The sequence below is a fragment of the Onychostruthus taczanowskii genome, unplaced genomic scaffold (assembly GCF_017590055.1).
Source record: "Onychostruthus taczanowskii isolate IOZ18803 unplaced genomic scaffold, ASM1759005v1 scaffold119, whole genome shotgun sequence".
Taxonomy (NCBI): domain Eukaryota; kingdom Metazoa; phylum Chordata; class Aves; order Passeriformes; family Passeridae; genus Onychostruthus; species Onychostruthus taczanowskii.
Window position 1 is genome coordinate 1035174 of NW_024498340.1, and position 12257 is coordinate 1047430.

General features: G+C 41.4%; 1 protein-coding gene and 1 long non-coding RNA gene across 2 annotated transcripts in view; both read right to left on the reverse strand.

Annotated features, from left to right (window-relative positions):
* The window catches only part of CDH20 (cadherin 20), a 37706-nt gene extending 29016 nt beyond the window's left edge, over positions 1-8690 (reverse strand). Inside the window, exons 1-2 of the mRNA XM_041427761.1 lie at positions 8408-8690; positions 1483-1777 (exon numbers count right to left, since the gene is read on the reverse strand). Coding sequence (XP_041283695.1) covers positions 1483-1777; positions 8408-8650 — 538 coding nt within the window. The 5' untranslated portion in view covers positions 8651-8690. The remainder of the gene's footprint in view (positions 1-1482; positions 1778-8407) is intronic.
* A 21-nt stretch (positions 8691-8711) lies between these two features.
* The window catches only part of LOC121348357, an 81075-nt gene continuing 77529 nt past the window's right edge, over positions 8712-12257 (reverse strand). Inside the window, exon 3 of the long non-coding RNA XR_005954366.1 lies at positions 8712-8775. This is a non-coding gene — a long non-coding RNA (uncharacterized LOC121348357). The remainder of the gene's footprint in view (positions 8776-12257) is intronic.

A 12257-nucleotide genomic window follows, 5' to 3' on the forward strand; every position in this document is an offset into this window, starting at 1 on the left:
GCAAGTACTCTGTGGACCACAGTTACAGAATTGCTGAACTAACAGTACTTTGTTATGGTTGACAGCGAGATGGTAATTATATGCTGCTTGCTTTTTCCCCCCCTTGTCTTGATTTTAAATGTTAGGAGGAAGCTCAAAGAAGTTCCACAGCTCTGCTGACATAAATCATGAATTGTTGTAGCAGGCCCATAGATGCTGTAAGTTGACTGAGGGATGGAAATTGTACACAAACAGTGAGCATGAAGGGATGTATCTGTGAGATAATCTCTCCGTGGGACTGCAGTTTACACTGCATGGCCTAGAGATTATACACTGCTGAAGTGCCTTTGCAACCCACACAGAGACATATATATTTCTTTTTTCAATTGGTTTTCAAGGTCTGCTTCCTCTGAAGCTAGTAATGGCTTGCAGGTGATGTAATTTATCAAGAACAAGGAGAAGGCGAGGCACAACTGAAATATGTGTGGGTTTTGACTCCTTAAAATGTCAGACAATGCCTTTATGAATGTATCTAGCCTTCTACATAATGTTTTGTGTTACAAACAAATGTTACTGATGTTACTAGATAAGGACTTGAAGATAAATCTGAATTCAAGCTAGCCATTACCATTAAAAAACATTATTACTGACTGAAAGTTCTGTATTTGGTGCCTCTCTCTAGCTTTATGTCATCATAATATTGAAGAATGAGAACTTGAAACATATCTGTAAGTTCAGGACACGAAATTTGTATGGTATTATTGTCTCTGCAGTGATGTCACACAGCTAAAAAAGCAATAAGCAAACAAAGACAACTCAAAAAGAAAAAAAAAAGTCCAGATAAACAATATTTTATGTGATTATTTGAATTCTTATATGGAAATGATTTCTCCTGACTTGTGTCAGGATAGGAAAATAGGAAGGCTGCTTTTGTCTTCTGCATTGCAATAACAGGAATCTGCTCAACACGATCCTGCTCTGTAAAAGTGGAGGACAAATAATAGCAGAATCTCAGGATTCACTGAACTTTGTTTAGTGCAGGCTCACACAAATTAGAAGGAGCTAATGATTGTTTTCATATCTCCATGTTTTCAAGTGCTCCTGGACAGTAGCTGAGCTCTCACTGTGAACCTGATTAAGGTGCTAAGACTGTGTTATTTTCGGGATGGTAATGGCTGTCTAATGGACTTTATTATTTCTACCATCTGATATCAGAGGAGAAGGGGCACTATGTTATACAAATTGTCTAAACATGGCATGTTTGAATCACAACTTTTTCAGCTCTCAGGCTTCCCTTGGCACGTTTTCTTTCAGAGGAGCTGATGCTGATGTAAAGCCTGTTGCCTCTTTTCTACAGCAAGCAGGCACCCAGGATAAGCTCCTCTGTCCTGCAGCTCCTGAGCAAGGAGCAGAATCTGAGATCAAAGAGTCAGGAAAATTATGTTTTGGTGACCATCTCCAATTTGCTTATAAGAGAAAGAGACTCCACAAAATCTGTCTTACCCACAGGTGACATTTCTGGAACAGAGGCTACATAAGGTCCATCCAGGAACTTGGGTTCATTGTCATTGATGTCTTGGATTTTAATGATAAACTCTGACTCTGGCTCCATCGGCCGGCCCGTTCTCCTGTCCAGAGCCTGCGCTCTGAGGGTGTACTGCGACCTTTCTTCCCGGTCCAGCCGCTGAATGGCATGAATGTCCCCTGTCGTATCATCAATTGTGAACACGATGCCAGCTCCCTCTCCCGAGAGGATGTATTTGATCGAGCCATCTCCCCTGTCCATGTCAGAGTGGAGCTGTGGAAAGGAACAGGATTCAATTAGACCATGAGCTGGGTAAGCAGCTGCTGAGAAACACCAAGCACGTGATCATCCCCAGCATTCTGGTCTCGCTGTTGGGACTCACAAGCTGGTTCTAATGGACTTGCTTTGCCGAAAGAGGCAAATGGGAAAGTCTGTATCGCATAGTTGTAATTAAAAAACCTCTCCTGTCTTCCTGCTTCTGCGCCCACAGTTGTGCCAAAAGAAAAGGCAGAGGCACCCAAACAGGAACAGGCTCTGTGCCTTTTTGGAATCTCACTCAACACAATAATTATCTTTTGCCTTGTTACAATGGCCACTGAGAAGATTTGGGATAAAGTGAGGTCAGCAAAGCTGCAGACCGTGACTCCTCACATGGCTTAAGAGAAGTCAAATACTACAGGGGTAGCATAATGCTGGGGTAAAAAAGGCAAATCTGTTTGGGATCAAGGGGAAAGCAGAATGAAAGAGCTATCCAGTAAGTGTATATAAATATACATACACTTACTGGGTATATATACATACATATATATATATATATATACAGATATATAGTATAAAGATATTCAGAAATATCTTTACTCTTTTTCCATTAAATTTTAATAATAAAATTAGTCTGGAACCTTGCATCTTCAGGAAGGAATATTGTCAAACAGTAGGTAAGCTAAGCAGCAAAAAACAGTTGCTTATGCCCATGGCAAACTATAGAAATGAGAACCATCCCAGATTTTCTAGGAAATTAGCAAATGGATTTATTGCATGACTGCTAATTAGTTCTGAACAGCCACAGATAACTGTGAATGCAACAGAAAAGAGCAAGAGTAAACACAGTACTAATTATAATCTAAAACAGGGAAACAAATCATTCTGGGGACTACATTCTGTTAAACACCTGGTTCCCATGAAATACTGGAATGACTATCAAAAGCAATCAGATTGGTTAATTTCACTCACACTATGAAAATCCACAGTGGTATGCTCATACTTTCATGCTTTTGAAGAACAGAGCATAAAAATCAATGCCCAGTGGCAATAACAATTCAGTACCAAAAGACAGGAAGGCAATAGACTTGAGGTGCAAAAATCAAAATGGTTCAGATGTGAATACTGTTTTCCAGTGTGATTATCATTGTGGGCAATGAATAAAGGATAAATAATAGTTTTAAAAAAGCAGTGAAAATAGGTTGGATTCAATTAAGCACATTTTAAAATGCATATATGGGCAAATAATCTCAGAAATATGGTCAGAATTAGGTGTGTGCTTAATGCTTTGATGAGCTTAAAAGACAGATGGGAGTAATCTTGGAGGATGGGGCCAAACATAGGTAAATATTTGTACTGGAGAGAAAAATCTTAGAATAATCTTAGAATAAATCTTAGAATAATAAACTGAATATATGAACACAGTATTGGAAGAAAGAATCCAAACAGAAATGGATAATTTGGGTTGAAAAGCAGAAGTCAAACTTTGTACAATTGATTACAGACTGTTCTCTCAAGAAAGAAAGAAAGAAGAAGTCTCATCTCTCAGCTGTTTAAAAACATAAAGAGCATATAAAATAACTTATCACATAGGAGAAAGTTTAATAAGAATGAGGGCAAAATGACTTATTTGACCTGGGCATTTCTAGTGCCAGTGAAGCAGCTCCTCAGCTGTTTTAGGGCACACGATCCTGTTGACTGGGAGTGGAAAGACCTTCTCCCCCAGCGAAGGGTCTGGTCAGGAGATACTCATTCTCTGAAGGGTGTCTCCCTTATTTGCCTCTCAGGTAGGTCACACAACCTATGCAAAACTTGGACCCACTCCTGATTTTCAGGGCTTTCAGTGTGCTTTCAGCTGAGGTGGGATCCCATGGTTTTCCATGGCGTATCCCACCCTGCAGACAGGTCTGTGTGGAGGTGGCCCATGGACTCCAAGCAGCTGCTGGGACAGCAAGCGTTAAGGGCAGCAGTGCTGCAATGTGGCTGCAGGAGCTGAAGGTGCAGGTTGTGACAACTGGTATTTCACTTCAGGTCACTGGTATTTCACTTCCTCCTCCTCTGCCTCCATCCCTGCAGTGGCCACTGCATCTGAGAAACATCGATATTTTGGAGAAAAGCTGGCAGCTCTCAGGCGATGTATTAACTGAATGGTGGAAGAACAAGCCCAGAAAAATTTGGCAGTGGTAAACAGTTAAATTTAGATGGCTGCCATGTGTATTAATTCACATGCAGGTGCCAGGACTGCAAACTGGTGTATCTTCAGGAAACACCCTCTTGTGATTAATTTAAAAAAAGACAGTTGTTGTCATTACTTACAGTAAACACCCATAACTCAGAGATTATCACTGTAGGAGCTAGTAAACAGGATACTTCCAGAAGGAGGACACTATTATAGCTTTTCAAATTGATTCAGAACCACTAAGCTACATCTTGGGCATTTGTTCTAGAGCATTAATGCTCCAGTGAAAGAATGCAGCTGCTGAGACAGATACAGATGTTAGACCTGATTGGGGAATTAGAGCTGGGCCTGATAGAGGAAAATGTGTTTTGGAACACCAACAAGTCCTCAATAAATAAGGAAAAGAGAAAAAAAAAAGAGAAAGAGGAAAGCAAAGTCAAATTCAAAGTCAAAAGACAAAAATGAAACGGAAAAGAAAGAGAAAAATGAAAAAGAGATGAAAAACAAGGAAAAAAGAAAATAGGAAAAGAAAAAGGGAACAGGAACAGGAAAAGAAAATGAAGAAGAATGAGAAAAAGAAGAAGGAAAAGAGAAAGAAAACAGAAGCATTTTTTTAAAGTAGCAGTAGGTGTTCAGGAATTTTCAGAATACTTAGAAGCAAATAATGAATCAAACTCATGGATTAAATTACATTTTCTGTCCAAAGCCCTATTTGGAATAAACGCAGTTATGAAGGGAGCAAACAAGGAATGAACATGGCATGTTATTAAGAATTTGGGAGTACAAGAGGATCTCTAGCTGTAATTTGTTAGAAACATTGAGTCTCAACCAAGGCTAGGCAGTAACAAATGCTAGCAGCACTTTTGCAGCTTCTTGTATAACCCGCTCGTTCAAGACAAAGCAAAAAAGAGTGTAAAAGACAAAAAGACATAACACTGCCAGACTGCAATAAATCTGAAAGAATTTGGTGTCTGAAGGGACTGAAGTTCACACCTAACCTAATATCAGGATGCTGTAGTTTGGAGTGTAAAAGTCACTGTGTTGGAAAGGTGATCTAGTTTTAAGCTGGTTCTGTTTTATAGGTGGTGCAATAAATTGTGCTGCCGTGTGGTTGATACAGAGTGGGAGGAATGAATTTTTACTTTCTCCTCCATATTAAGGAATGGGTTATTAGAGCAATAAAGCTGATAACTCCTGAGAAATTTTTAACTGTGTCAACCACTGTTGCTTCTTTTGATGAGAATAGTACAAAAAAAAAAAAAATAAGGATGTTACATCTGCATTGGAATGACACATTTCCTTGTAAAGGGCATGTGGAAGAGAGCACTGCTGCAGTGAGCAGCTCAGGGGAGAACCCACACTGCTCTGCTAAGCAGTGTGTGACTCCATCCTTGATGTGCTTCTCCCCTCTCTGCTTCCAGGGAGGCAGCACCTGCAGGGGATTTTTGTAAGGATGCATGAGTGAGTGTGCTTGATGTACATTGATAGTCTGCAGAGAGGTTTCATTTTATTCATTTATTCAGCTGCTGTGATTCAAATGCTTCTTTGAAACAGGGTTAGGGAGTCTCCAACATGGCAAAATGGTGAAGTGTGTCCCCAGTTCAATTACTGGCACAGTGCAGGCTGCTCATTGAATGTGGAAAATACCTGCTGTAGCAAATGAAGGGGCTTTGGTTTCCCTGGTTCATCCTATTAGCCAATAATGGCCACCTCTAGGAAAACGGAAGCCTTGTATTTATCTGTGACAGGACCAGGAACCCTCTGAAGCTGAAGTACTTTAAATCACTGTCATGAGCACTGGAGAAAAGCAAAAATTGTACTGACTTCACATCAGGAAGTTTCTTTCATTTCCCTGTCCAGAACATATTTTGCACCTTGCCTTAACAGTTGTCTAGGGAAGTTCACAAAACCATAGTGGCCTTGGAAATCATATTAGGCAAACCTGGACCTGTTGTTCAAGCCAAGGTGATTTTTTGGTTGTTCCAGTCATACAGAACCAGCCAGAACCAGCTGTACAACCACCTCTTTGCTATGCATTTTTCTCCTTCTGACAGGGGCTTGGAGAGAGCACAGGGATAAAACCAAGGCCTGGCTATAAGGATGTTTCAGGATGTTGTGGGTGATATCAGTTAGAAGACGCCCTGCCTGGCCTGGTATGGGACCCAGAGCTATTTTGGAGGGCTGGTGTGAGCAGCCAGCAGCAGACTGAAAGCCCTGTTGCTCCTCCGCCCCACTCTGTGCTAGCCTTTACAGAGCTATTTTTGAGGCAGCCTGGAGTGACTCGGGCTGAAAAATTTCTGGCCTGCCAGAACAATTAATTCACCCCACAGTCTATTCCCTGCTGACCCCTTTCCTAAGGATCCCTAAGACTCAGGCAGCGCAAATGCAGACGGGCGATGAATTGTGGGAGGCTGAATTGTTTGGAGCTCCTGTGCCTCTGGCAGGGCGAGGCGAGGGGAACCCTCTGCCTCACGGAGCCCCACAGCCCCCATCCCACCCCACTGGGCGCGGGAGACCATGGAATGTGGGAGCCCCAGAGGCTCCTTCTGCCAGCAGAGCTCCCTGGTGCCGGGACGACACGGAGCACTGCTGAGTTAGGAGTACTTCTGAGGAATCCAGCCCTGTCAGCTCAGCAGTGATGGGACTAATTGGGCCTGTTAACCATGGGTGCTAATTAGCCCTTGTGCACCCCACTGTGAGCACAGCCAGCGCCCAGGCAGTCTTGGAGAGGCTCCCTGGTGGCAGCTTGGGCTTCAGAGAAGTGGGCACAGGCCATGAGGAGCCGTCTTGTTGTCCTTCCCTTGGGCAAAGCTGAGCGGTGGCGAGCTCAGGAGCATTACTGACTGTGCCAAATGTGTATGCTCCTAATGACAACAGCAGGTCTAAAAGATGAGCTGGTTTCTCCCCATATGTGTTTTACCTAAGATTTAACTCACAAGTGGAAGCCTGAAGTAATTTCAGATGTAACAGAGAATGTGAAATAATAAGTCTGGCCCTTCTTCCGAAGCTGGGAATTGCCTGAAAACAAATATTAATTTTTTTAATCAATAGATATCTCAAGACCTGAAAAGCTAGGTGCACAGATGAATGAAGACTAATGAGGTCTCATCTGGAGGCAATTACTAGTAATGCCATTGCTGTGGGAGGAAGGAGAGGACATCTTGCTGTCAGTCATGCAGGGATAAATCAGGAGGAGGTCTTCTGAAGCCCGCAGATCCATTTTGATTTATATTGGTGTGACCGAGAGCACAGTTTAGCTCTATAGGGGTGTAGAATGATAAATATGAGTACAAACTAGGCCTCTGGATATGTAATATTTTTTTCTTCCTGCAGATGGATAGCTTGGAAAGAAAAATGGAGCCTATATCTCATGAAAGAATAAGCAATGAAGTGTGAAGGAATTATTTCCTGACATCCTAAGTTATTTTTTCATATATACCTATGTGTAGTCTCCACTTGTCATAGCTGTATCTGATATTCTAGGCATGTAAATCTTGATTGTATTGTTCAAACACTTAAGCACATTAATTCTCTCCACTTTGTTGTCCAGATTTGTCACCTTGGTGTAGAAGAGAAGCAAACTTGATGCTGACTATAAAACTTTGAATAACAGGGTCAATACAGGGTCAGCGATTCAGGGTCTTTAAATATGAAAAAGGAGGATGGTTGTAGTGAGACAGATTGTGACAGACGCCACTGGTCTGATTTCCATGAGCTTCTTCCTCAATAAGACACAGAAAAGTAAATGCAAAATATTACCAAGTATATGTATAGGACAAGCTCAGGAATATATTTTACACATATCTGTACTGATGGATAGGTTCTTGGGGCATAAGGGATCCAAAAATAAGACCCTTTATAGTTGGATTTAACGAGGTGTCCATCTACCCTTCTGCATCTGGAGAGACTTCTTTGTAGTCCACAAAATTAACTGCAGTCACAATGTGGTAAGCCAGAAGATACTCTGACCCTGAATTTTACAGAAAACAAAAACTAAAATGTCAGTTTTCAAGGGAAACAGGCTATTTAATTTGATTTTGAATTGCAGCTTCTAGCTGACTTGATCATGGAGAGAAGCATGATCACAAACTCTTCCTTTCTTTCCTAATCCTTATATGTCAATATAACCTTGCTTTGCCTTGACATTGTAGGAGTCCCTGGAAAAATTGCTGCAGATTTTCTAACACTACCTCAAATTGCAGATGATGATTGATGCAGCAGATCTCTTTGAAATAGGCAAATATATTGACAGCCCCTTGAAACAGCAATTCTTCCTAAACAAAGGTGACATGGGGCAAAAGCTCTTGGGAGCAGAAGTGAAATTAATGCGAGTGAAGTCACTGCCAGAAAGAAGGCAAAGGCACTTGAGGAAACATTCCGTGTTTCACCACAATCTGCAGATACACAGATGGATACACACACGGATACACACACTCTTACAGACATCCTCCCACTGTGGATCTTACCTTCCCAACGTAGAGAGGGTCAGTTCCTGTGTATTCCTCCAGAACAAAAAACTGGTTCCACACCCAGCTCCTCTTCATACGCTGATGCAGCTTGTCTGACAGGTTGTCTTCTTGCCCTTCAGTGAGGGGCCTGGCACTTCCTGACAGCACAGTTGTAGTAAGGTCCATCAGTCCCCAAAAATACAAGGAGACGCCAAGTCCAAACAAATTCTTTGCATTGCTCATTCTACCTGAAGTCCACATCTGTATACTAGGACTGACTTACAAGTCCAAACACAGTAACTTGGGTCCCTTGATAATAAAGTAGGTCCTCTGTGTAGTCCTTTGAGAGGTCCAGGTGAGATCCTGGTTCTCAGAAATACAGTATCCTGTAAAGTTAAAGGAAATTCATAAGAGGATGCCTTTTTCCTCAAGGCAAATGAGTTTTCTCAATAGACAAATATACTATAAAGTATTTAATCCTCTATATAAAAATGTAAGATCAGGATGCACAACTTTTGAAAACAGAAATACTATTACCATATAAGCTGAAGACCATATAAGCCTTAGGTACAAGTCATATCAGGGTTTAGTCAATAAGCATGAGTTCTTTGCTAATTTAGCTGTAGGGTTGCTTTATGATATTAATTGGCATTAATTAAGTGCATACTTTTTAGAAATATTTATGATCAGAAGTCCTTAGAGAATATTTAAAAACAGTTCACTCTGGAAAATTATGATAGCTGGAGAGCAATATTTGGCAACTGTCTTTCTGTTTGGAAACTATGCCATTGTCATTACACACACGTCCATGCACACATGTCTACATAAATACAGATATTATTGCTATATTGCAAAACTTGAGAATAATTTCTGGAAGCTCCAAATTATTTCTGGCTTTAATTATTCTCTCAGCCTCTCTGTTGCTTGAATTCAGGTTTCACACTCTGTTGCCTCCTCTCTGAGGAACTGATTGCTGCTACAAATGCAACATTTCTAGAATTTGAATGGTCAGTTAATTATTTTATAACCCACAAAATGTTTCACAGTGCTGATGGCCACATACTGTATGTCCAAGCAAGTAATGGTAACACATTTTTTTTTTTTCACAGTCCTTAAAGACCTGGTTAGGCAAAGGAATAATGACCTCTATCAGAAGATACTTTCTCATCACTCTAGGGCCTTGACTTGTCTTGGTCAGTTTAGTTGTGACCTCACTCCAGGCTATGTATTATAGCAAACCTTTCCTTCACCATTTTGCTGAACTTAATGATCTAGTGCTGGACACAAGATCTGTCAAAACACTCCATACATCCTCTGTTGGTCCAGTATTTTTGCTGCTCCTTTAAAGAACACTTATTTTTTCATGACAAACAGAATAATTAGGAAAGGCACATGCAGCTCTGAGTCTTAAGCCAGTAGTTCACCCTTCCTCTTACTGCTGTTCTACATGTAGGTGTTTAGGCTTAGTTAATTGTTTTATCGTGTGGAAATAAATGTACCAGAAGATGTCTGTCAAATATTTCCAGCTGAAATCTTTGAAGGAGTTCAAAATAATAAAAAGTATTTTAGACAGTTGCATGACTTTAAAGTAAAGACCGAGACAATGAAATGTTTTTAACAGAGAAGAGTGTGGTTGTGAATTCCCCAGCATAAAGGCTGTTACAACTGGAGAACTGGATACACTTAGAAATCTACTGAAACAGAAATTCAAGAAATAATCTGAAAATTGTCTGCAATTTGAAAACAGCAGTGTAAGTCTGGAAATGATGTCCACAGGGCGAGTGGAGATAAAATGACCATCTAAGACTAATTTCTACACAAAATAATGTTTCCAAGTATAAAGCCCAGAAGTGACCACGTAGTGCCACTAGCCTATACAGCTGTGAAGTGTAGCAAAATAATGGGTCCTTTACCTTGAAAAAGTTTACAACCGAGGCCTGAATAGATACGACAAAGAAAGTCAAAACTATAAGCACAGAACATGGTAAAATCCTTCTAAGCAGAGCAATGTTCAGAACTGCTGGTTGTTTAGACACTGGCTACATAATATGCTAGGGTTTATTGCCTGCAAAGCTACAGAATGGGGATTTATCCTAAGCAGTACAAGTCCAGAAGGACCAAAGTAATCTCTGTGTGTCTGTCACTTCATGAAGAAGTTGGCAGCTGTTTGTGAGAGGCAGGGACATGGCTCACAATCCCTGCTGGATGCCCACAGCCACAGGAGTCCAAGAACTATGCGTGCAGGGCTTGCCTCTCTTTGTCCTGTGATGCCTTGCTCCAAACCTCCAACACTCTACACCGGGGGAAAGAAGGCTGAAGCCCTCCACTCATAAGTATGCCCACATGTTCTTGGCATGTTCTAAACAACAAGTTATTCTCAGCAAAGTCAGGGGAACATTATTTACAATCCATGTTTTGCTGGTGAGTAAATGTGGGGAAGATCCTCCCACCACCCCCCAATATAATTTGAGGGAATACACCCTGCAAGGGGAAGAGTAACTGGGGGCAGGCTATGATCCAGCAGCAAGGTCCTACCCAAAGTTTTTGCTTTAAGAATCTCCCCCTGCTGCATAGATCAGTTGCATTTTTGTTTATGTGGCAAAGAGGTGGACCAATTCCTGTGGCAATCAGAATTGTTTTTGTAGGTGAATTCTCAAACTACAAATTCAAAACTAATGGTGCCAGGTGTCTCCTGCAATTAAGTTCAGCCATCAAGGATCAACAGTACTTAGGAAAGGTATCAAGACATTGTTAAATGAACGTGCAGAGTTACCAGTATACCTGTAAGGAGGCAATAGCAAAAGAAATCAGATAATCAGGATGCTTTTCATCCACATGTGCATTAAATCAGGAAGAAGCATGGTAAGTAAAAGCAGTGAAAAAAAGGTCAAGAGGAGTGATATAAATGCTTCAGGCTCTTTGTGAGAACAGCTTTTGCCATCTGAATGTGCAGTTCCATGATGAACCTTTCTTGAAAACTGTACGACTCAATGGTCCCTGGCAGCAATATCCCTAAGAACATTTCTTATTCCCAATGCAAACTTATTTTGGGGTATGGCAACTATCAGGAAACTTGCCATCAAGAAATGTAGTCTTGTAAAAGGATGTTCCTTCCTTGAGCACCAGTAATTTCCCCATTTACTGCCAGCCCATGGTGACATGGTCATATATTTTTGTAGAAATGGAACAAAGCAGTAGTATTGAAGTGGAACAGCTTTTTTTTTTTTTCTTTGAATAGCAGAGTTTCTGATTTCTCATGCCTTTCCAAAACTATAAGCAAGCAGGCTCAAACTCATTGCATTTTGCTTCTCGCCTAAGTGCAAATTGATACCATTGATAAAAATGTTTAGTCCACAATGGTTCCTCTCTGAGAATGAAGGAAAATGACATTTTTTTCTGTCTCAGGTCCTCAGCTGGTGTTAAAGGGGTGAAAAAGGCCTCTGTTAACTCCTGGGCTGAGGTGCTGCTGATCTGTCTGGGTCCCTTTTCCTGCAGTGTCACCAACCCCAGGTGTGTGCTCTTGGCTTCTGCATCTGCAAGACCTGCAGGCCAAGGAATGCATTTCTCAGCAGCGCAAAAAGGCACTCACTTACATTGAGGGTTGGAACTGTGTGGTAGCATGAGTGGTGGCTGAGCTACAGATAAGGCCATGACTGAGTCTCTCAGAGGACTCATGCAGATGGCTTCTTCATCAAATGAGTGTGATGGATGAGGACAGGGTCACTTCAGCTGTAGACACAACATGGTTAGGATAAGAGCTAGGGGCTTGGGGTGCATTAGCTTGGTGGGGTCTCTAGACTTAGATGGCCCACAGTGGCTTTTGCCATAGATGGTTGGCTCAGCCTTGGAGGAAGATTCTGTTCCTTGC